General features: G+C 44.2%; 1 protein-coding gene across 6 annotated transcripts in view; it reads left to right on the top strand.

The window, feature by feature from the left end:
* Positions 1-23,762, top strand: part of SYNE3 (spectrin repeat containing nuclear envelope family member 3) — a 144,234-nt gene that overhangs the window by 26,639 nt on the left and 93,833 nt on the right. For all 6 annotated transcript variants that reach the window (XM_048854003.2, XM_048853999.2, XM_075129848.1 and 3 more), the window contains 9 exons: positions 4,100-4,257; positions 9,125-9,297; positions 9,755-10,064; positions 15,398-15,559; positions 16,667-17,011; positions 18,299-18,435; positions 20,908-21,082; positions 22,112-22,294; positions 23,280-23,423. In XM_048854003.2, coding sequence (XP_048709960.2) covers positions 4,100-4,257; positions 9,125-9,297; positions 9,755-10,064; positions 15,398-15,559; positions 16,667-17,011; positions 18,299-18,435; positions 20,908-21,082; positions 22,112-22,294; positions 23,280-23,423 — 1,787 coding nt within the window. The remainder of the gene's footprint in view (positions 1-4,099; positions 4,258-9,124; positions 9,298-9,754; positions 10,065-15,397; positions 15,560-16,666; positions 17,012-18,298; positions 18,436-20,907; positions 21,083-22,111; positions 22,295-23,279; positions 23,424-23,762) is intronic.

Here is a 23,762-nt window from a genome sequence, read left to right as displayed (position 1 = left end):
TGTGGGTTGATTTTTCGGCTGCTGAGCACTCTTCCATCGACTCCGGTACTCCACCAGAACGAGAAGTACAAGCGGAGTCGACGGGAGAGTGTCAGCTGTCGACTTACCTCAGTGAAGACACCGCAGTAAGTAGATCTAAGCACATCGACTTCAGCTACACTGCGCATGTAGCTGAAGTTGCGTATCTTAGATCGACCCTGTGCTGTAGTGTAGACAAGCCCTTAGTATGCCAAGAACTCTCAGCTTTGGAATCGTGGAGATTGATGTGTCGCTTCTACAGTAGTATATGCTAATTCCATCTCCACTTCAAAAGACTTATGCTCCTCTACAACTGTTTCTCTCTCTCTCAGAACTCTCCTTACAATATCCAGGACAGCTGAGCAGTTATTAAATTACCCCAGAACCCAAGTACCAAACAATTTCCAGAACCACAATAGTTTCCACACTTGTGCATTTGTATAAAATTTGACACACTGCAGTGTTTTAAAAACACTTCTCATGTGCAAACCCAGAACCCTGATCTCTTCCAAATGGAAAGAGTTATGAAAAGCTTGAAGTATTTCAATAATTGGAAAATACTGTCCCTCCTGGCGAGTGATTTAACTTTCCTGGAGCGCTTTTCTTTCCCTCTCTTTTTATTTGTCAGAGAGCTTGGTTCTGGAAGTGAGTCAAGTAGTACATGAGCACAGGAATTCAAGACATACTGAAACCATTTAAAAGCCAGTGCACTATGAATGTTTGGTTTAAAAGTATGTTTAAGAAAGGGATCAATTATGAAAAATGTGTTAAGTTAGAAAAAGCAGAATGGCTTCGCAGGGAGAAAAAAAGTATATTGGGAAACTTGGAAAAATAATGATAATATTGCCAAAAATACATTGCACTTAAAGAGTGACTTTGAAGGATCTCACTAACTAATTAAACCTCACAATACCCGATGAGGGCTGTTAAACCTGTTTGAAAGAGAGTTAAACTAGATGCATAAATTAAAAAAAAAAAAGTACTTTAGGAAATTCAGAGAACATGATGCAGATAGAGGGCCAGATCCTCTGGTACATGAAAGCTGGTTTCATAGAAATGTAGGGCTGGAAGGGGCCTTGAGAGGTCATCTAGTCCACCCCCCTGTTCTGAGACAGAATCAGGTATGCCTACACCAATATTGGCAGGTGCTTGTGCTGCTCTGACTCTAAACCCAGTTAAGCCTGCCACTGAATCCTTGAGACAAGGGATTATTCAGGTGATGTAGAACAGCTTTTACACCAGCACCATTCCAGCGGTTGTGCAGAGGTATGGCCAGGGAAATAAGAGCACAGCCAGGCATCCCTATGCCCCAATGATCCCCTGCAGCCAGAACGGTACCTCTGGCTGCTCTAATTTATACAAGGGACTAGACTGAGAGCCCGGTAGGTCCATGGCCTTGCGAGTGCACATGTGTGATTAAGCTACCTTTATATCCTTTCTCCTGAGCTGTGCTGAGCAGAGCTTAGCTACAGCTCCGTATCTGGCTCAGTATTTTATTGGTAAAATCAGGGTTGTTTTTGACCTGATCCCTATTTATTTAAGTGTCCAAGGTTTATTTTTTCTGGGGGGAAGAGATGAGGTCAGAGCTGTGGGGAGGGGCGAGGTAGGAATGGGAAAAGTGGATCAGCTAAATGGGTCCAGTTTGGGCCCATCTCTAATATTTTCCACTTACCAAATTACTAAAACTCAGCCCTCAAATAATTTTTATAACCCGTGGATATGTCTGAGGAGCTGGCCTGCGTTAGCCAGATAGACTGCCTCTCTCTCAGTATCTTGGAATATTCTCCTCTCTTTTGCCTTTACTGTCCCACAGGGGGTGACTGCTTTGTTCAGTGCTTTGTTATTTGCACCTTGATTTCTTATGATTAATTATTACTCACATATGCTGTCACAGATTTCTCCATTATCAATGCGCTTTATAAATTAATACATACATAAATTAGAATCTTTATATAAAAATTGTTCTAAGAGTCACCTCTATAGATCTCAGACGGGAGGCTGTTCCAGTCACACCAGACCCAAGTGTCTGTAGGATTGTGCCTCTGGCTCATCCCTCAAACTAAACTACACAGAGTAGCATGAGCAGTGCCTCAGTCCTCACTGAAGCCCATAAGTCTTCCTTCACGTGTGTCCAGATGGTTTGGACAACTCATAGAACATATATAAGATAGGACCATTTGTTGTCCAGCCCTGCTGACAGATATTTCTTAAACCGTTTCTACGAGAACTAGGTTTGATTTTCCAAGACAGGTTTCTCAGTTGGCCTGCACCTTGAGAATGAGTTCACTCCTGGTTCTGTCACAGGAGGGTTTGTGCAACCTAGGACTACCCATTTCCTTTCCTAGAGGCTTCCTACGCAGGCCAAATCCTTCCCACGCACAATCCTTCCATCGCCCCTGCTGACCACCAGTCCTTATGTGAACCTGGTCTGCTAGGTAGGTCAGCTTGTCAAACTGGGCCCAGTAGAAGTAAGAGCGTAGCAGGCCAACCCACCCACATCCCCTACTTTATTGTGGGGCTTGGACCCAGCTGCCACAACTACCAAGGGTATACGCAGGTCAGGCTGTCTGGGAAATGGAGCGAGCCAGCGTCTCCCCTGGGCAGCCTTTGCCTTTGCGGGCTCTTACCAAGCCCTGGCCTGTGCCCTCCACCAGGAGACCTCGCAGTGGAGGGTAGTAGCAGTATTACTCCCTTGCCTAGGGTGAATCCCATCTCCAGCACAGCTACCCCCATGAGCACAGAGGAGTGCACATTTGGCCCCCAATTCAGGGTGATGCTGCAGCTGTGACAAGCGTGTGAGAATGCTCATGCCCTGCCACCACACTGAGAGGAACAGCAGCAGGCTAGTGAAAAGCTAGGGGTGGGGGTGTATAGAGGAAGTGGAGGATGGGGATATAAACAGGTCACTCTCCCCCCCTCAGCGGTTATGATCAGGGTGTCTTCCAATTTCAAGATGTTATCAGAAATCCTGGGCTGGATTCACCAAGGGCCATACTCTGCCTCCCCTTGCTCACGTTGCGCAGTACTGGACTGCATGGGAGCAGTCCCAGGGAAATCAGTGGGAACGAGTAAAGTACTACTTGGTCAGAGTAACAGTGGCAAAAATGGAGCCTCAGTAATTACCTCTGGACCTTTAAAAGAAAGGCATTCAATTGTGGATAACAAATAGGCATGACATTTTCATTAGGGAGAAACTGGCTGACAGGCATTGGCAGTGGGTGTAGGACTTGATCCAAAACCCATTGAACTCCAGGAGCCTCTTTATATTGACTTTGGTTCTAGTCCACGGAGCCTTTTATCTATAAGTCCCCAGTTCAAATCCACCCAAAGTGCATAGGCACTGAAAGATGTTCCCATCTGATGACTGACTAGTGATCTGTGTTAGCTGTCTCCGCCCGATTCCTGCAGGAATGGGGTCCGTATCACAAAACCATCACCACAACTTGTTCTGACTGTCTGCCTCCTTAGAAGTTTCAGCAGAGTGGATTAACTGCAAGGTGCTGAGTATTTTGGCTTGATCTGGCCAACTTCACTGAGACAGTTCTGTTTAAAGTTAAGCACACACTCAAGTGCTTGGCTAGGTCAGGGCCAAGTGCTCAGTACATTGCAGGGCTGAGCCCTAAATGGGCTTAGAGAGAGTCATGTTGATGGACGTATTTATATTCCCGCTGCCTGTACTGTGCATTTTCTGTGAAAATACAAAGGACATTAGTGTCCAGTCTGGTACGTTTCACAAGCACCAAATTAGCCTAATTTGGTTTTCAAATAAATGCAGTGACTCTTATCCCTTTGAATGTCAGCCCAAATCACAGAGCTTAAAGGAGTGCCCCAACTTCATCTTGTTCCCGTGTATACTTTCATTTTAGAAGCTCTGAGTTTGAGCTTTTACTCCATACTCACTTCTGTTGAGTCTCACTTAGAGATGTAGGACTACTGTGGGTTGTGCATTTTGATGCCATTAATCAAAAAGAGATCAGTAAAGTTATTTTCCTCTTTTCCCTGCTCCTTAAGACTGTGAGAGACTTTCCTGAGAAGATAATTGTTTGTTTGTTTTTAATTCCTCATTTCTTTATCCTTTCAGTTTCCACTAATGCAATGACTCAGCAGCCCCAGGATGAATTTGACATGAGTGTGGAGAATGCAGAAGCCTGGATGAAAGCCATCCAGGAGAGACTGCGGATCAATGATAACACCAAGGGACCTCGGTCTGCCCTGGAAGCCAGGCTAAGAGAGACTGAGGTAGGGGAAGACTGATATTGCTTTTTGAGAGACATATTCACAAGTGGCATTGGCACTGCAGGGGCTGCCAGGAGTCATGGAGAGGCTGCCATTAGGAGATGATCAAGGTGGGATAGGGCATGAAAATAGTCTCACGAGCTGTAAGTTTGGTCCCATTTGGGCAGGATCTCTTCAGCATTCTCTCCAGCTTCTTCTTTTGCAAGCCACTTACCGCTGCCTTAAGAAAAGGGAATAGAATGTGAGGGGGTGGGGGTTACATCCTGTTGTTAGATTAGATGCTTCCAGACTTTTCATGTGTATTTGGAAGACGAGCAGCAATCCTGATTTACTAGACTGAGATCTCAGCTGCTGCACCCAGCACTCATTCATTTGTGCATGCTAAAATGGAGGTTTAGTTGCTTCTCGCAGTCACAAGACTGGGGTTTGCAACCACCCAATGCAGTGCAGAAAACGATGCTACCAGATGAGACCAGTAGCCCATTTCATCCCACGTCCTGCCTCTGACAGGGGAAGATACCATTGTTACCCCAGAATTTGATAATGCTGCAGTCAGCAATTTTGTATGTTCAGCCACTGCCTGCTGAAAACCAAACATCACATAGCTAGGAAAATCTTGGGCCTTTATGAGGCCAGGTCAGACAGCTGCATACTTGCAGTTTTTTAATTAGAATGGGAGGATGGGGCAGAAAGTTGACAAGTATGGAAGAGAGTGAGTGAATAGTGACCTAGGTTTTAAGTGCCCCAGACACATTGCTATGACTAGAAATGTTTTGATGATAAGAGATAATGCGTAGTTTTGAGTCACTATAGGTTGTGTGCTTTGTTTGAAGTTTAGCTATAAAAGATTAGGTGAAAGAATATGCTTTGGAGCATTCAGAGGAAGCTTTCTTTGGGCAAGGATCTAACAGCTAAGTTCCCCCGCAGCTAGCTGGAAGGCGGGGCCCCCTGGGAGGCGGGCCACTGATTCCTCAAAACCATTTCTTAACTGTAGGGAAATATACTTGTTTTGAAATGCTCTAGCCCAGTGGTTCTCAAACTTTTTTTTCCACGGACCACTTGAAAATTGCTGACCACTTAATGATCTTTCCAAATGTTGTTTGTACCGTTAGCCAACTATTGTAAAGCGCTTTGGATAAAAGCGCTATATATATATAAAAAAAAAGAATAATAATTAATGGTTTTTGTTCTACAAATAAAAGCACACAACTCATATTTTAATATCAGTAGTCTTACCTTTCTAATGCGATGGATGTGCCCTCTCTCCCCTGCTGTGGCAGCCCCCGAGCTGGGGCAGGGAAGGGGGTGGGATCTCTCCCCCGCCACAGCAGCCACAGAGCGGAGGCTGGGAAGGAGGGCCATCTCTCCCCAGCAGCTGCAGCTCTGGAGTTGGGGAAAGTCGCCTCTTTCTCTGGCCGCCGCAGCCCCGCAAGTCCCAAATTCCCCCCACCCCCTCTTCTCATCCCACTTCCCCCTCCCACCTTCCCTCTATTCCCCACAAGGCCACCACCTCACCTTACATGTGAGTCTTCTCCAGGGTCCAGACACCTAATTAGTGGAGCCACGCCTGTGTGGCTCCACTAATTAGGTGGGTGGCTCTTCATTCTCTTGTGTGCCCAGGCGCGCACCTTAGAGGAAACTATCTGTGGACCACCTGAATGGAGCTTGCGGACCACTAGTGGTCCAGAGACCACAGTTTGAGAACCTCTGCTCTAGCCCTACTGCAGCTGTGTGTGTGTTTGTGTGCACATGTGCACACACATTTGAGATGTAATAAAAATGGTAATTTTAGATGAAAGCACTCCTGGTTTGTATCAATTGTTTATCAGCTGGATGAGCTGTGCCCCCCACTGATTTATTCCTGACCCTGCCCGGAGAGAGACAGTTAAGTTACCACTGTTTTGGGTTCTGAGAAACCCTGCGTAACACCAGATGCTATCAAGAAAGGTACCGGAATCCCAGGGATGGACAGTTAGGGAATAATCTGTCTGTAGGGCAAGTTTCTTCCTAAACCCTGTCAGTGAGTGGGGTTATAGCTCTCCTCTTTTTAATGGAATTGTGAATCTGCGCATTATCTATGTAGACAGATAATATTTTGTATAATCCTGTTAATCTCTTGTCCTCAGATTTTGTGGCAGATGAATTATGCCTTGTGTGTTTAAAAAATCGTGTTTCCTTTTATCCATTTTAATTGTGTTGCCTTTCAATTTCATTTGATGTCTCTTGTTCTTGAACACTGAGAAAACTGGCTGCTCCTATCTACCCCAGCTATACCATTCACTATTATAGCGGGGCAGTAGGATGAGACTAGTATCACTGCATCCTTCCCCAGGGCACACCCAGGCTGGGCCTTTGCACTGACTTGGGCCTCTGCTCTGAGATGCCTGAGTGTTCCACTGTGCCAGTCCAGTCATAAGAGGCTCACCCCTCTGGGCAGGCTGCTCCTTTCAGGGTTGCAACAAACACAAGAATAATGAACACAAATGGACTGTCCCACAGATGTGGTAAGGCTCTTTCTTCAGAAGGCTTCTGTTAAGCTCCTGTGGTCCCGACAAGGCTCACAGGCTAACATGGAAGAACAGTCCCAGCAAAAGTGGATCAGCATCGGGTCGTCCCTTTCATCAGGGAGTAGCTGTTGGGCCACACTGGTCTGAGGAGTTCCCACAAGGTCTGCTGTGCCACCAACTGTGCTTTGTTTTACCTTTTTAAAATCCTCCCTTCAAGTCTCACATCTCTCACAGGTGTGGCAAGGCAGGGCCAGCTTAGCCCATAATAGCTCATTAACCCTGTGTTCCCCAGTGTGGGGTTTGTATACCCCATCGCACTAGCTTATTTTCTATACCTCTTTCATATTTTCGTGTGATAGGCCTGTTCTCTGAATGAAACAGCCTTCTCTGTTTCTCTTCAGATGAACATCTTTCTGTGCATCTAGTCATGTTTGCCCCCCATCCCATCTTTGAACCCCCTCTGTTTTTGAGATGGGATGACTAGCCCTGACAATGGCACTCCTGATGGGGTGGTTTATATAATGGCATTGCAGTATTTTCAGGACCATTTTCTCAAATGGGGTTCATTGTGGGTTGGAGCATGTACCAGGCCTAGCATAGAGACTCATCAGCGAGCTGGTGGTGATGGGCAGACTTGCATAGCCATCACAAAGGCTGGAAGTTCCTGTTTCATTGTGGATTTGTTTCTGCTTTTGGATGAGCATAGCCCTTACCTTTTGCAAAAGGAATGTTGATACACACAACATCATAATGCATGCAGAGAATTCAGGAAAGTCAGTGCTGTGGGAGACAGTTTATTAAGGGGTTCTGTTGACATTACAGAGCACAAGAATGAAGATTGTGTGGTTTGTGATGATCTTACCTGAGCTGATCTAAAGTCTGAGGCCTTTGTTGGACTTTGGAACAGGGTCATAACGGATAGAAAATCCTTGTTATAGTAGCTTTTTCAATCTGGATATTGGAAATCCATCATTATTATTAAACAAAAAGCAAGTGGCTCTTCTTTAGTTCTGCCCTTCCTTTCCCCTCTTCCTTCTCTGCCACCCAGCTGATGTCTCCTTCTGGCCTGCCTTTTTTTAAATAAAAACATCTGTTCCAAGTGCCTCTTTCCCAGTTGGCTTGCATTTATTCAGGCTTCCTCCCTATGATTTATTTTCTGTTAATTTGCTAACAAAAATGCCAGCCAAAGAAAGTAATTGTTAAAAAAAGTGCCAACTCCAACCACAGCTTTCTCAATCCTGGGCTCATTTGCTTTCAAGTCACTTCAAGCAGGAACAAGACTGAAGCCTGGACTAAGTTTTGGTTTTGAATCTTTCTATTGTTTGCTGGGTGTGGTTTCTATTTTCCCCCGTGCTCTGTTTTTGTTTTTTACAAGTAAATAATCAAATGATGTATTTATGGGTAATAGGTAAATCACTCCGGACAAATCACTTAGGCCTACGTCTTCAAAAGTGACCTCAGATTTTGAATGTCTCAGCATTTTCCTTTTGGCACCCCTTCCCCCACCATGAATGAGTGTGGTTTCCCAGAACTGTGAGGAGGGACAGCAGGGAAAGGAAGTCTAGTGTCCTGCCTGATAGTGGGAAGGTGCTGCTGGAAGGCTGACAACACTATTAGGACAGAATTAAGGTGGTGTGGTTGTGCGAAGGGTTAGGTTTGTCTCTGGGTGGAAGAGTAGAAGATACATAGTGTTAGGTGGCTCAACTTTCATTTCCTTGCTTGTAGGTTTTGTGTTAGGTATGCATGTAGGTGACGGGGCCTTAACTGATACACAACGTGTTTTTGTGTGGAAATAGAATTTGATAGCAGAGATATAATTCTCTATTCTTTTTATAGGGTGGCTCAGAGTATGTCTTCTGTGATTTGCAACAAACTGCTTTTTGGTGCAGCTCCTATGGCATGTTCTGGTGCAACTTACAATACTGGCTTTGCTCAATGTTTCCCGTGAATAGTGTCTCCTCTGCACTTACTCCAAGAAAGTGAATTAGACGTCATGTGGTTATGCAGTACAATAGATCTGTAGCAGTAGTGGAGACACTGTTGTTACAGGCAAGTCCGATAGCACTTAATAGGCACAAACCCAACAGGGCTGCGTAGAAATTACCGTGAAAACCTACAGAAGTTAATGATCTACTTTCTGTTGGTGGTGCTAACTACTTTACAACAGGGATATATTTCTCCATTAATTAAACCCTGTACGAATATTGAAAAAACCAGTAGGAAAGTTCTTATTTCTATTAAATTTTGTAGGAGTTTTCCAGCAAGGATGTAATGATTTCCATATGAAAGCAAAGTTCTAATTCAATAACCGCACTGGCAGGCTCTCTTTTTTTCAATGTTTTCAGTTTTGTGTTTTCTAATAGAAAATTTGTGCGTTGGAGCCAGAAGGTCGAGTGAAAATGGATTTGGTCCTGATAAAAGCAGATGCCCTTCTTCGCTGTATCAGCGAGGAGGAAAAGCATGAGATACTAGCCAAACTGAAAGACATTAAAGCCATGTGGGAAGAAACAGCCATCTACATTACTCACTGCCACAGGTAGGACACATGCTGTTTCCACAAAGACTGTATTTGATATATTGGGTCAGACTGTGGCTTGTCTAATTCTCTCAGACAATGCCGCCTTACTCCCTGCTCTAACAACCTGTGCTGTGTGGGAGAGAGAGGAGCCTTCACGGGAGTCCCATGCATATGTTGGAAAGGAGCAGAAAGTAGGTGGAACCTTGGCTCTACATCTACCCACAATACGCCAGTCCAGTGACCTGAGAAATAATCTTTGCCAGGCACAGGGCTAGCACAGGGTACTTCTTCCCACAGCCAGGGGCAGCTGGGAAGTGGATTGTGACACTCTGAAGTCAAAGAAGCTAGGCTGATTTACCCTGTCTGAGAATCTGATTCTTTATTACCAACATTTTTTAAAGCATCTTGAACTCCCCTCGCTCTCCACTGGTGCTGGGAGAACCTCGTGTATCTTGTTTCTCACTTTCCCCAACAGCCGTATCGAATGGGTGTGGCTGCACTGGAGTGAATACTTGAAAGCCCAGGATGAGTTTTACGTCTGGATTCATAACATGAAGGTTACCTTGGAGCCTGACATAGAACTGCAGCTCGGTTTAAAGGAGAAGCAATGGCAGCTGAGCCACTCCCAGGTTCTGTTGAATGATGTCCTAAATCAGTCAGTCCTGCTGGAAAGGCTGCTGGAGGAAGCTGCTTCCTTGTTTAACAGGATAGGTGACCCGAGTGTCGATGAGGATGTCCAGAATAAGATGAAGGTGGAATATGAAGAAATAAAGACAGAAGCTCAGGTAAAATGCAACTATAAAAGAGAGGAGGGTTTAGGATGCTCACCAGTTACTATCCTGTATTATTTACTGTTAGTGTTTCTGATATGAGAGCAAGGAGTTCCCCAATATGGTTCATGGGAAAAGAATGTATCTATAGTGCACAGAAGGTTTGAGTGATCTTAACAGGGCAAGATTAATACAAGCAATCCCAAAGCAAATGCTTCCCTGCCCTTTGGTAAATAAAAGATCTCAGAGTGATCTTGATGCAAAGTAATCCATCCAAGGAGATGAGGAAGCATCCCAACTCTGCACCCTCATTTGAAGCTATAACACAAATCCCCAGATCAAGACTCACACACCATAATCTCAGAGCTGGCAAGCAATTAATGCTTTTCCGACACAAAGAATAGGCAGCCAACGCTAATAGCTAAAAGATTTTCAATAGATGCTAATTCATTTTCCAGCCTGCACCTGCCCTCAATCCCAGAGGTACAGTGGTCATTAGACAGGAGGATGGTCAACATTATAATTCAAGTTTTCATGTCTGTGACTCACTTTGATAGTTGGTTTGGGTGAAGGTTTGAGATGAGACAAAAAGAAAAGGAGTACTTGTGGCACAAGTACTCCTTTTCTTTTTGTGAATATAGACTAACACGGCTGTTACTCTGAAACCTGAGATGAGACAATACCCTTCATTTCCACAGCTGGTGGGAAGGATCTGGCTATGGGACAAGGATTTGCCTTTCGTGGGTAGGAGAGTCTTACATGTAGGGATGCTCAAGATTCTAGAGTAATGAGAGTAGATCAAGGACATATCTAGGGTATATCCAGCCACCTGAACAGTAGCCTTTGTACATCAGTGGCTTTGGATTTGCCTTAGGGAAGAACGGCCATTCCAGTGTCTGGTAACTGACTAATCCAAACAATTGGAGTTAATAAAACTGAACTCCATTACATGGGCTCTATCATCTGCCTGCACAACCATGACACCTGCTCTTCTTTCCCACTTCTCCACCCAGGCCAAGGATTGGGTGGTCATGGTGATTGGTGGACACTCTCATCCCAAGAAGTCATCATCCAAGGGGATCATGGAGTCTCATTGGAGGGGCTATGTGGGGAAGTTTGTGGTTCTATGGGAAACAGAAGCTTTGAGTCTCCAGGGCTAGAATCTTTCATGAGGATGAACTTGAGTTACTTTTTCATTTAAAATATTTAAAAAATTATAAACTCCCATTCTGTGCCTGCAGCTGCTGCAGTCACACTTTCTAGCCATAAATACATCTAAAGAAACATTTAATCAAAGTCAGGTTGCAGAGTAAATCCATTCATTAAAAACACCCTTTTTTGCTCCTGGCAATTCAACTCTTGGGATTATAAATTTCACCAGATTCCCAATTTAAATGTTTAGTGATTTCCCTCTAAACAAGGGTTTGTCTTTGATCCATGAACAGCTAGTATTTGTGTTGTGCAGTTTGATATTTGGACTAGCCAGTTCCCTCAAACAAATTATCTGAATACAGAGAGCCTGAGTCAGATCTCTTAGGCTAGTGTGACACCAGCATAGATTTACACTGATTGTTGCTGCTGAGAGATCAGAATCAGGCCCACTGTATTTAGATAAAATACATGCTGATGTCTCCAGCTAACTGAGGCTCTAGAAAAGGCAGCTGAAGCAGCTACAAATGCCACCTTGCACCAAAAGACAAAGTGAAACAATCCAGTTGAAAAACCTCTGGAGGCTGCGGGTGGAAGGGTGGTGGAAAACGTTAGTTTTTGTGATTGAAATAAATGGGGGACTCATTGGCTAATTCCAAGGTTAGAGGCAGCTTGGGAGTCTTGCCAGGAAGTGAATAATGGTAGCTGAAGGAACCTTTGCTACCTCTCACAGTGGGAGGGAGGACTGAATGAAAGAGATCCAGTAATCTGGGTTGTCTCAGTCCCTCTCATGATGGGGGGCTAGGCTTCATGTAAATTGCAAATGACAGCTGAATTCCCAAGCTGGCTACAGGAGACAGCTTGCTGGTACTTGTAAATTTCACTAGTACTCAAGAAGCTTTTTTAGATCTCCTGCAGTTGCCAGTTTCTGTCACAGGCTGAGCAAGTGGATTCCATTTCTCAAATGCTTTAACTGTGATATTACTTCTCCAGTGAGTTAACATATTTTCTTGCTGCCACTGAGTATCCTTACACTCCCAAATTAAAAATTATATTCACCAGAATTTTTTTTAATTACAGTTGTTGTAACATTTTTACACACAGCAGCCAATTCTCTCCCCCTCTCCCCCCAAAAGAGTTATTAGTACTAGCCAAGAATGTCGTCTAAATATAAATAACCACTGAGACATCCTCTCTTCCTTGTATAGCAGGAACAGTAGTGATGTATGAAGTTTCAACACATACTCAATCTAGGCTGGTGCAAAATACAAAAATTTTGATTCATGTTGGTTCTCTTAAATTAAACCTACAGGTTCTTGGCTCAGTCTTTCATTCTACTCTCAGACAATCCCATGTGAGTTAGAGGGAGAGAGTGGCAGAGGGTGGCTTCAAATCATTTTTGGCGCCCTCCCAATTCTGGGCTGCTTCAGGGGCTGAAACAACCTCTAGCAAAATTTAGGCAGCCCTAAGTATGGCGTCCTCTGCAGAGCTCCCTGTGGCTTGCAGCGCAAGCCAGAATGGCCATGGTAGCATGTTGTACAGCTCTGTGCCAATACATTCTCTTCTGTCTCCAGCCCCACAACTGCCCCCACACACCTCCTGTACCAATGCTTGCAGGAAGCCAACAGAGGCCCAACAGAGTTCCTGCGCCAGGAGCATTCTCCCCCAGTTGCTTGCTGGCTACTTACAGCCCCTGTTTGTTGCTGGAGTGGCAGATACACTGCACACTAAACCTGGGCTCTGACTCAGGTTTGAGCCCAAGCCCCACTTCTGTCCACATGCACATCAGTCTGACTCGAGTCAGCAAACGCTCAAGACCCGGGTCCTAGGGTCCCGCTAGGGGAGTGGGTCAAAGCCTGATTCCTGCTGTGATCCAAGTCCAAGCCCTGTCATTTTGCATTGCGGACCCAGGTCCGGCTGCAGACCTGAGTCAGAAGGTGTGCGTAGTGCTGTATGGATGAGTTAGCACAGCTCTGAGACATGGGTCCAGCAATTGTAAAGCAAGGTTTACAATACAGTGTGAACACTCAAACTCTGATTTGGAAACACCACATCTACAAGCCTGGGTCCCACAGACCTGGGCTTAGTGTGCAGTGTAGACATACCCATAGAGGCCAGAGAATGGGGCAGACCTTCATGCTTTATCTCTTGGGTAACGGTGCACCAAAAGCATGTCCTGAATACGAAACCAAAAACCTGCATATATTCTTCACAATGTCATCTCTTAGTATTCCTCATCTTGCAGCCTGCTTGGGATCTGTTATCTTCTTGTCAGTACAAATATTCCTCCCTATGCCACATCTTGGCTGGTAGATGTTCTCTGATTATTCAAGTGCTTCTGCAGAAGGCAAGAGTTAATGCTCCTTTTGTGTGGCTTCTCAGTGAAAAGAATAATGAGTTGCCTGACAGAGCAAATGGCAGCATCTTTCTCTTCATTAAAAGTTGCACTCGGAGGTAGCCCTGTCTAGCAGTCTGGCAGGTTTTCAGCCTGCCCTTGGTTAGCTTTTCATATGATAGCTTAGCACAGTGTTGTGTCTGTTCAAATGTGTGTCATTTATCACATGACCTGATGGATCGTAACATTTTCAGCAGTAATTTCCAAGCCTTGGACTGCTTCATTTTGGTTAAACAGCTTGTCCCAGACAGAGGTTAAGCTACTTCTCAATTTAAGCTGTGCATCTCCTCCTTAATCAACCTTTGTAATTTTACTGTAAGATGCTGGAGTACATTTTCACCATAATTCTGTTTATCGATCAGATTTCAATCCTGCCGCTTGGGAGTTTTTACAGTTTGCACTTCCTGCCCTTGTGTATTTATGTCTTCATTTCACTTTCTCTGCCAAATCCTCAGCTAGTGCAAATTAGAATAACCCCAGCGAAGTCCATTGAGCTATACAGATGGACACCAGCCAGGGATCTGCCGCACTATGTGCAAGGCTTGATTTGAGGTCTATGATCCCTCACACTAGGCTAGGCCAGGCCCAGATCACACGCTTCCCTACGCAGCTCCCTAGCCTGCAGGATCAGAAATGCACCCTGAAATTTAAAGGACAGACTCCCATTTCAACAGAGTTTTCAATACTCCATGTAACTGAGATCAGAATTTTGCCTTCTGACTGCAAAGACTGTCACGGTGGGGCAGATTCTCCAGTGTGGTGTAGCTGCTTTGTATTGTACCACTGTGACAGTCTTGCCCTAAAGCAAGGGGGACTGGCCCTGGAGGATTATCCCAGCACAAGGGTGATCCTCTGGTGGCTGGAGCTGACATATGGGCTCATGCATTTCTCTGCTTCCGTGCTGCTGGCATGGCTGAAGGAGAGGTGACATGGCCAGAATGCTCCTATATCATGGTGTCTTCAGACTGCTGGGCCTGTTTGCAGAGGACACAAGATAGAGGAGTCCTCAGACTATTCCAGCTTGATGCAGGGGTCTGCACAGAGCAGCCCCAGGGTCAGGGGAGAGCAGATGGGAGCTTTGAGTCACTTTTCCCCCTAGACCAGTGACCTAGCCTCTGTGTAGATCCGCCAGATCCCAGGATCCAGCCCTGTCTCTGGCTCCTGCATAGGGGCACAAGATGTGTGCAGAGAGATGTCTCCTTGCACCCTGTCCCTAGTTTGTGCAGAGCCAAACACTGCCAGGCCCTATATATTGTGGCAATGAAAGCAAAGTCTTTGGAGGTTACCATAGATGCTAAAAATATTGCAGAGTTTCTAATGCTGCAAATATAGTCGTTTCTTTACATCTTGTTTAAATGGCAAATGCTGTGAAATAATTTACATGCCCCAGGCATGATTAGACAGAGTAATCCTATACTTTTTGCCAGCATGGAGGCTGTCACCGTAGCTTGTAGGCTGGCCCCATATATTATCTGTGTTTCAAAGCAAAGTTGGGAAAGGATAATACCGCTTTTTAATGAAAAATATGAAGCTTTGGAAAGGGGAGGCGAGGCAAGGCACTGACCTCACAGAACCTTGCCATCTTCTGTTCTCTGAATAAACGTTGAGATGCTACAGCACAGCCAAGAATGGGAGAAAGCTTTACATATTTTTGTCCTCATACTGGAGATGAGGTGTGAATTCCTGAAAAGGTTGAGTGACATGGGGGTGAAAGGAAATGGACTCTGTTTTCCTAATTAAAAATGCAACCTATGAAGAGACAGATAAGCTCTGGCCTCACCGTTTTGGACGTTTCTTGTTACAGTGCAGAGTTAAATTGCTTGAAAAGATAACGAAGGAACATGAACAATACAAGACCAATGTCGACCAATTTCAATCGTGGCTGAATGGCGTGACTGAAAGATTGAACAGCTGCATCGGAGAAACAACAAAGTTGCCAGCAGACAATGGGCTAAAGACATTGCAGGTTCTTTATGATGCAGTTCTAGTAGGGGAGGGAGAGCGCTGCTAAGAAATGCATTCTCCTCATCTGAATCCCTTCTTGTGTATATTCCCCAAATCATACAAGTATTTAACAGAATAGTGTATTCATAAGATCCATGTGGCTCTGAAAGTATGCTATGGGTCTAGAATTCAAGCACTGCAAGTTCAAATTTGGCTCAGGGCAGAAATCTGGAGGAGGGGGGGAAAGGCATATTGTCTTTATTAAAGGGGGATATTTAAAAGAGAGGTGTTTAAAACAAATTCTGGTGAAATGGCTAAAGAAGGCGTCCTGAATCATGAGTTGTCCAGGTCTGCCACTTTCTGTGCGGTCATTAACACACCATTGACAACTCTCCCAATTTTATCATGAGTCTCATACTATTTGACATTTTTCTTAAAGCTCCAGTTCCTGGAGTCATGTGATTACACAAGAATCTGAGCTTTCATTAAAAAAAAGAAATGTAAGTTTCTAGCCTTCCTGGTTAAAAAGAGAAGCATATAAACATGATTTGAATGTAGCACAGAGGCTCAAGGGCCAGAAGAGAAATAAAAACAACCCTGACCTTTATTATTTTTAAAAATCTAATGATTTAAGCCAATCTAATGATTTAGGATGGGCCTGACTCGTGATTTTTGAATGCTTGGGGTTGGTGACACTGTTAATGGCACAATTTTTCACAAGTGGTCTCCAATTTTGGGTGCCTTAGTTTGGGCTACTAAACTTTAGACACCTCTGTGGCCTGAGTATCCATGATGCCAAGTACATGTGGCTCCTGTTGACTTCCACTGGCACTGTGGGTGCTGAACACTTTTGAAAATCAGACCCAACAGTTTTAAAAGATTCCTCTAGTTCTTGGGAAGCCATGCTCCTGCTGTTATATTATCTAAATCATAAGGCTACAAATTGCAAATAAGTATATCAAATCTGGCAGCTGGCCACTTCATAAGTGACATGCCTTGAAACAACAATTGGAGAAGAAAATAAATACACAGATAAAAGTAAATATTATCAGGTGTCATTTCCCCACCCCCTGCACCCCACCCCACTGTTCTTTCCACTTAATGCTTTCTGATTTCCTTCTTTCTTCAGAACATTACCAAAGATGTTAAGCGTGGTGAAAAGAAATTGAAATGCCTGGAGGTTCAGTCTACAGGGGTGATCCAGAACACATCCCCCCTGGGAGCTGGGAAGATGAAGGATGAGTTGGAGGAGTTGAGGAAAGCCCTGGAAAAGTTGAAACTAATATGTGGTGAGGAAGAGGAGAGAATACATAAGATCCTTAAGTCAGAAAGTGCCTTTCAGTCCCAAACCAGACAGTTGGAAGCAGAGGTCCAGGAATTCAGAAAGATGCTACAAAGACTAGAAAATGACCTGGAGTCAGAGGAGAAGCCGAAGAGTGAAGAGGAATTAGTAGCTCTGTGGAGAAAATACATCGTAAGTTGTTGTATTTTGTATGCCTAAAAGCAAGCTGTGAGAAGTGTAGTAAACATATTTGACAAAAGCGAAGGTACATGACCACCCTTGATCGTACAGATATTGGTCATGTGACAATGTACTACAGGAAAGTGCTCCGATATTATGGGGCTGAGGATGGTAGAAGAATGTATGTAGAATCAAATAAGGGAAAATGTGAATGGGGAGAAAAGAACCAACAATTTTAGTCTCTGCCTCACACTATCTGTTCCCTGTTTCTCCTTAGGTATAGCAAATAATGTTTGTTGTTCCTGCTCATATGGGGTTGTATCTTTCTCTCCAATTAGTCCCATTAAAATAAAGTGCGTACTGGTGGGTTTGTGCACACACACTTATAATTTCAGGTTTCTGGTTGTAGAAATCCCATGTTAAAAAAATCAAACTTCTCTAAACATGAGATGGCATAAGAAGAGGGTCTTCTGCAGATAGAGTATTTAAAATCACACGTCATTAACTTCCCGTTAACAGCTGTAACATTTATGCATCTGTCATCATTTTTATTACTTTCATTATAATCCAAAATGCCTAGTTTTATGTCGTATTCAGCAAGTGCTTTGCAAAGAGTAGGGTAAAAGTAGTTGCAAACTTTATTCACTTAAGCCAAACTGTGTTTCAATCCAGCTGTGTACCTACCCCTTTTTGTTCCCTTTTCCATGCATAGCCATATAACCAGATTGTGGAAAAGCTGCTATTAGCACAGATAGGTTTGATTGTAATTGTACCAGAAGTGCTGCTCGCCTTAGGTCGCCCAGTCAGGAAATAGAAATTAAGCCATGTGCATAGGTGCTGGAATTTAGGGTGCGGGGGGTGCTGCAGCACTCCCTGGATTGAAGTAGTTTCCATCATATACAGGGTTTACAATTTGGTTCAGTGGCTCTCAGTACCCCCACTATAAAAATTGTTCCAGCACCCCTGGCCGTGTGACTTTGTTGACCAGTCACACCGTTTAATTAGTGAATTCTGCATATAAAATACTCACAGAGCACTTGCTGTGAACAGTTTACAAAACACCCATAGGCACAAAGGTGTTTTTAAAAATTAGTCACCTAACTATAACAAACAATCTGGACATTTATGAAAATCCTGATCATGTCACGGACAGTTTGAGAACAGAAAAAGGGCCAAATCTGACACACAAATGGCTTGTGGCAAATAGTTTGACCATCTCTAGATTCAGCATAGTCTATACATTTCATGTTCCAGGTTTTGTGCTCATGATGCAAACTGATCATTATTTTTATGATTAAGGCAGCAAGAGCAGCGCTTGCAGCAGAAGAGCCAAAGGCTGAGAGACTGAAGGCTCAGCTTAAGGAATTGTTCCGGTTTTCACAGAATATACAACCGCTCTCTGACGGTGTTGTAGCTGCAATACGGGAATATCAAAGGTATTTATCCATGGGGAATGTGGGCGGGGGGCGGGCTAGCAGTTTGACATAAAACTTCACTGGGGACTGAATGGCTCCAAGGATCAGCAAGGGTCTGTGGAGAAAGTGCAAGATACAGACTGACCTTAGGTGGCAGAGAACAAAGGGTTTTGGGCTTTTGTTTTGTTTTTTTATTGACGATAGCCACATCCCACATTTCAGTTAACCTTGCTGCCTTGGGACCAGTTCCTGGAACCTTGTTGAGAAGATCTGACTCACAGGAGAAGTCCCAGAGGAGCTCAACTCCCATTTAGACACCAAAATAAATGGCCAGATTTTCAGAAGAGCTTAGCGCATTGGGCGTTGGCTTCTTTTGGCATTGCGGCTGGAAGTGTCGCAACAGGAGCTGCTGGGTGGCTGAATACTTCCATAAATCTGGCCCTAGTTCTGAGTGCTGGAAAATCTCTTTCTTCGGGCCCAAGTCTGCTTCCATTGAGGTGAGCAGGAGTTTTGCCTCTGACCTCAATGGGAGCAAGATCAGGCATTTACATGTTAAAAATAGCAAAGGAAACTGATCTTTGTGGTTTCTCTGATGTAGTGGGAAGGTTTGACTGTCTGGACAGTATATTCTGAGCCTCCATAATGGTTTGGAACACAGATTCCTTATCTCCTGCTCTTGGATCCCTCTCTTGCTGTACTAGGTATAGTCTGGATGAAATATTTGGTTTGACTGCTTGTTTTAACAGTGTAGAATCAGTATTTTTATTTTTTGCTTGCTTTTCATGCTCAACTAAAAATCGGACTGGGAACTGTTGTTGTAAATGGTTTGGCTAAACTACTGCAGAGTGTACATGGCCTTTTTCTGGGAGGTTTGTTTTGATGAATCGTTCCCCTCCCAGTTATCTGGCAGGGCTTATTCCACCTTCTCCTTACTACGTATCTCCTGTTTCCTGCTTCCATGTTCGGGCTGGAAACATTTCAAATCTAGCCTCTCCCTGTGCTTTAGCACTTCCGCTTCCAGACTGTCTGGAATCAGAAAGTTCAGAGGCTGCAGTTAGCAAACTTCAAGAAAGGATCAGTCTGGGAAGGGGAAAAGAAGGTCAGTTTATTTTTATTGTATCTAAACTGGTTTTCCTATCCCTAGAGCAGACTGTGCTGGCAAATGGAAAAAGACTGGAGAAATAAAATTGATGCAGAAAAGCAAGCAATTCAAATTTTAAAAATGAAACAAACTGGGATTTATTTTCCAATAAAGAACAACTATAGGAGACTTAAACTTGCCTCTGATCAGAAATCAGTGGCTGTTCAATAAGTTGCCAGCTTTTCCCCAAAACTCCTGCTTCTTTGCAAGGCGTGGCAAAGTCACAGGCTGCTGCTGGCAGAGTCTGTAGAGTGGATGGCAAAGGAAGTAATAACAGAGATTTCCATCTGAGGATTTCAGGGCCCTCAGGAAGCTAGGCTCATTGCAAACACCCCTGTGACATGTAGGTAACTAGTATTATCTCCATTTCACAGAGGGGGAAGCAGATGCTGAAAAGTGAAATTAGCCAAGATTGCGTTGGAAGTCTGTAGCATAACTAGGAGCTGAACTCTTGATTCCCATTCCTGTGTCTTAACAGGACAATATTTCCTTTTATGCATAACCTTTATACTGCAAGCTGCTCCTGACTTCAGGATCCAACAGGATGGAAGGTCAGGAAAGCACAGGGAAGTAGGAGGTAGCTTTAGGAGGTCTGCCACTGGGAAGGGAACTGCGTAAGTTCCTCTCACGGCCCCACAGCATTTAGGACCAGCCTTCAGACTGGGAGTCTGGATATTTAAACCATATATTAGTTCAATGAGTGTTAGCTATTTTAATTTATCCACTGATTTTACCTGGCACACACAGATGATTCTAAAAAGTTTAAAAAATATAGAATTAAAAACCAGGAAAATTTATTTTTGTCCTCCTTTATTCTGGGCAATTTGGGGTTATCAACATTTATTTTTTGTGTGTAAAGATAAAAAAAATTTTTAAATGGACCAAAACTCCTTTTTCACCTTTTTATGGAAATGCTAAAGGGGGCTGCAGCTAAATGCTAGGTTTCTTAGATGTACGTGCATGGCTTGTTTCTCCCATCCACCCGCCACGTTGTTCCTTTGATCTTACTTGGTGGATAATACTGAAGATAACAAATTGAACACAATGAGATTGTTTGTTTGGCATTGAAACTGTCAGGCCAGATTTCATCCCTGGTACGTCTCTACTGATTTCAGTGGAGTTGGAGCAGAGGTGAATGTGTCCCTCCATATCTAAGCAGGGTTTGTTGGACATCTGACTGGCAGAAGCAGCTGCCTAGTGAAGGGTGGACAAAGCCAGGAGAAAACGGAGGTTCTTTGTGTTGGTTGGAGCAGGCACACGAGGATTGTGCTATTTTTGTCCCTCAGTGAATTGCACATTTAGCTTAAGATTTCACTTTAATCATTCTCGCCATTGTCTGCTTATTCTTGCAGGGCCAAGGGAAAGACATTTAAAATGAGCACTGGGACTGAAACTGAGCTCAGGCAGAGTTTTCAAAATCCACTGCGAGAGTTCCAGTCGTGGAAGCCATCGGCTCAGAGACTTCTGGACTCCACCGCTAATGTTGCTGAGCCCTCCCTGACACATGCTTTCTTACTTCAGATTGAGGTAGAGAGTTGCAGCTAAGTTAGGAAGCCAGTCTCTTGTTCGCATGGCACAAGCTATAGTGACACGTGCACGAATGCAGCTGTCTGTTGGCGACAACTGAGAATGTTTTCCAGTTCCTTTAGGAAATAACACACTGCTGAAACTCAGGCCCACATCTGCACTAATTGTAACAAAGTCACATCATTTTGGGCATTCTATTTAGTGAGCTAGAGTTGCCAGTTGAGAAAGGAATGTTATATAAGAGCTAAGTGCCTTATTATTGCCTTTGGCAGTAACCCCACATCCATCTGGGTAGGAAATCTGAGGACTCCATTAATGCTTTTGTAATAATATAGTTTAGATATTAAGATACATAATTGCTGCATGCACCCATGAATTGAGTAGTGATGGTGACTCCCTCGCCCCTTGGATCTTTGGAATAAATGTTTTTATAAACAGGGATCAAACTGAACCATAACCCTGATAAGACAGTTTCATGTCAGGCACCATGTAGCTCAGTAGGCTTCCTTCATGCAGATCAGGAAAGCAGCTGCAGAACCAGAGAAATGAAGCAGTCCGGTTTATATAAAAGAAATATTGGGAGCAGAATTTACGCCTTCCTGATGCAGTTTGTGGTATAGCAGCCTGAGTCATCCGTTATACCAGGACTCGAGTAGGCCCACAGAGCCCTACAGTGTTGCTCACAGCTTCCTCCTTTTAGGAGTGTAGACGACAGATCCCAGCAAGCAATGCTTCACCTTGATGCGAGCAGCCAGGCTTTATGCTGAGCCGTTGGGCCTCGTCTCCATATTTGGGATGAAGGTGACTGCAATTGGCTCCTTTTATGTAAAAAAATGAGTGCTGCACTTGGGGTTCTGGCAAGTTGCTGATTTGGCTCTCAGCTTGGCACACGGTGGGTGCCTTGTGGTATAGCAGGTATGCTCAAGATACTGTTGTCCTACAGCCATGACCTTGCTGTTTTTCTGTGCATATGCCACCTGATCCGCTCATGTAGCCCTGGGTGTTACGAGAATACTTGTTCTCCTGTAGGCATGCCTGGCTGAGAGTTCCCAATTCAAGGAGAAGTTGATGATGTTACAGCTGAAGAAGGATTTGCTAAGCGGTATCTTTGGTGAAGAGAGAGCAAAGTCTCTCCTAGCAGAGGTAACCGATACGGCAAAGGAGAGAGAAATTCTACACAAAAGTCTGCTACAAAGGAAAAGCAGACTGCAGGTGAGCAGTTAATATTCAGTTCACTCCAAGGCCTGTTTACTATTTAATATTGTGACAGAGCTCTGTCCTTGCCTCCGTGGGTCCCACGTTTCCTGGTGGATTTCGCTCGCCTCAGAGGCTCACTGTGACCCTCCACATAACCCTTCTTTTTCTAGGGACAAGGGTCACAGTCTACTGAGCCATTTTCATCATAAGCCAGCAAGGGAAGTGAGGAGAAGTTATCCTTCCTTGCACAGTCTCTGTTGTCTCCCAGTCTCAGTGATTAATCAGGGGGCAAAGGTGTGGGGGGGGAGCCTGGGCCCACCCTATACTCCGGGCTCCAGCCCAGGGACCCTAATGGTATCAGCTATGGTAGCTGACCTTTTAGAAACATGACATGTACAATTCCCTGGGCTACTTCCCCCACAGCAGCCCTCACTTCCTCAAGCTCCACTTCACCCTTACCTCAGGGTCTTCTTCCTTGTGCCTGATATGGTGTGTACTACTCAGCCTCTCCAACAGCACAACTTCCTCCCACAGCTCCTGACATCCACTCCCACCTGAGTGGCTGGGAGGCTTTTAACTAGTTTCAGCCAGCCCCTGATTGGCTTCAGGTGTCCCAATCAACCTAGCCTTCTCCCTGCCTTCTGGAAAGTTCTTAATTGGCCCCAGGTGTCTTAATTGACCTGGAGCAGCTTCCATTTCACTTAACCTGGCACCAGGGATTTGTTTAGCCTGGAGCTAATATATCTATCTCCCACTACTTTTCTATAGCCATCTGGCCTTGCCCCATCACAATATCCATGCCAAAATTGTGATCAATCTTTTATTAATCCAGATTTGTATAAATAAATTCACTAATACTAACCAACTGCATTTTGTAGATTAATAGAAATGTGGATTATTGTGCAGGGCAGCTGATTATTTGCTCATAGTGTCAAGTGGACACTGACAAAATAATATAACTGTAGTTATATCGAGTGCTCTTTTTTCTCTTTCTGCCTAGAGTTTGGTAACTCAACATAAAGACTTTGATGGAGGCTTTCTGCATCTGCAAAAGAAGTTATCTGCTATCAGAGCCAAAGTAGATCTAGAGAATGAACCACAACCTGACCATTCAGGTAAAGAAAGACGACTCCAGAGACTACAGGTATGTTACAGTGATTGTTATCTATTCTACCTGCATGTTAATCACGCTCACATTGGCAGATGGCCTGACTGATTTATTTTCCTTCTAGGCAAAATGTATAATTTATTTATGTCAGAAGTACCGGGGGGGGGGGGGGGGGGCGAGGGCGAGGAGAAGCCTTTACTTGACTTGTCACACAAGTAATTATCTGATTCTAGAAAGATGTTTGTTCTATGATAAATTTATACAGCCTGGTTCTGATCTCACAGTGGTGAGAATCAGGGTTGGGAACTGGGATTTTTCCTGTAGTGCCAAGAGAAATGAGCAACACAGCTGGGTCAACCTAACTTTTTAGTGTAG

This window comes from Caretta caretta, chromosome 6 (assembly GCF_965140235.1).
Source record: "Caretta caretta isolate rCarCar2 chromosome 6, rCarCar1.hap1, whole genome shotgun sequence".
NCBI classification, from domain to species: Eukaryota; Metazoa; Chordata; order Testudines; family Cheloniidae; genus Caretta; species Caretta caretta.
This window is presented reverse-complemented; position numbering and strand designations above follow the sequence as displayed.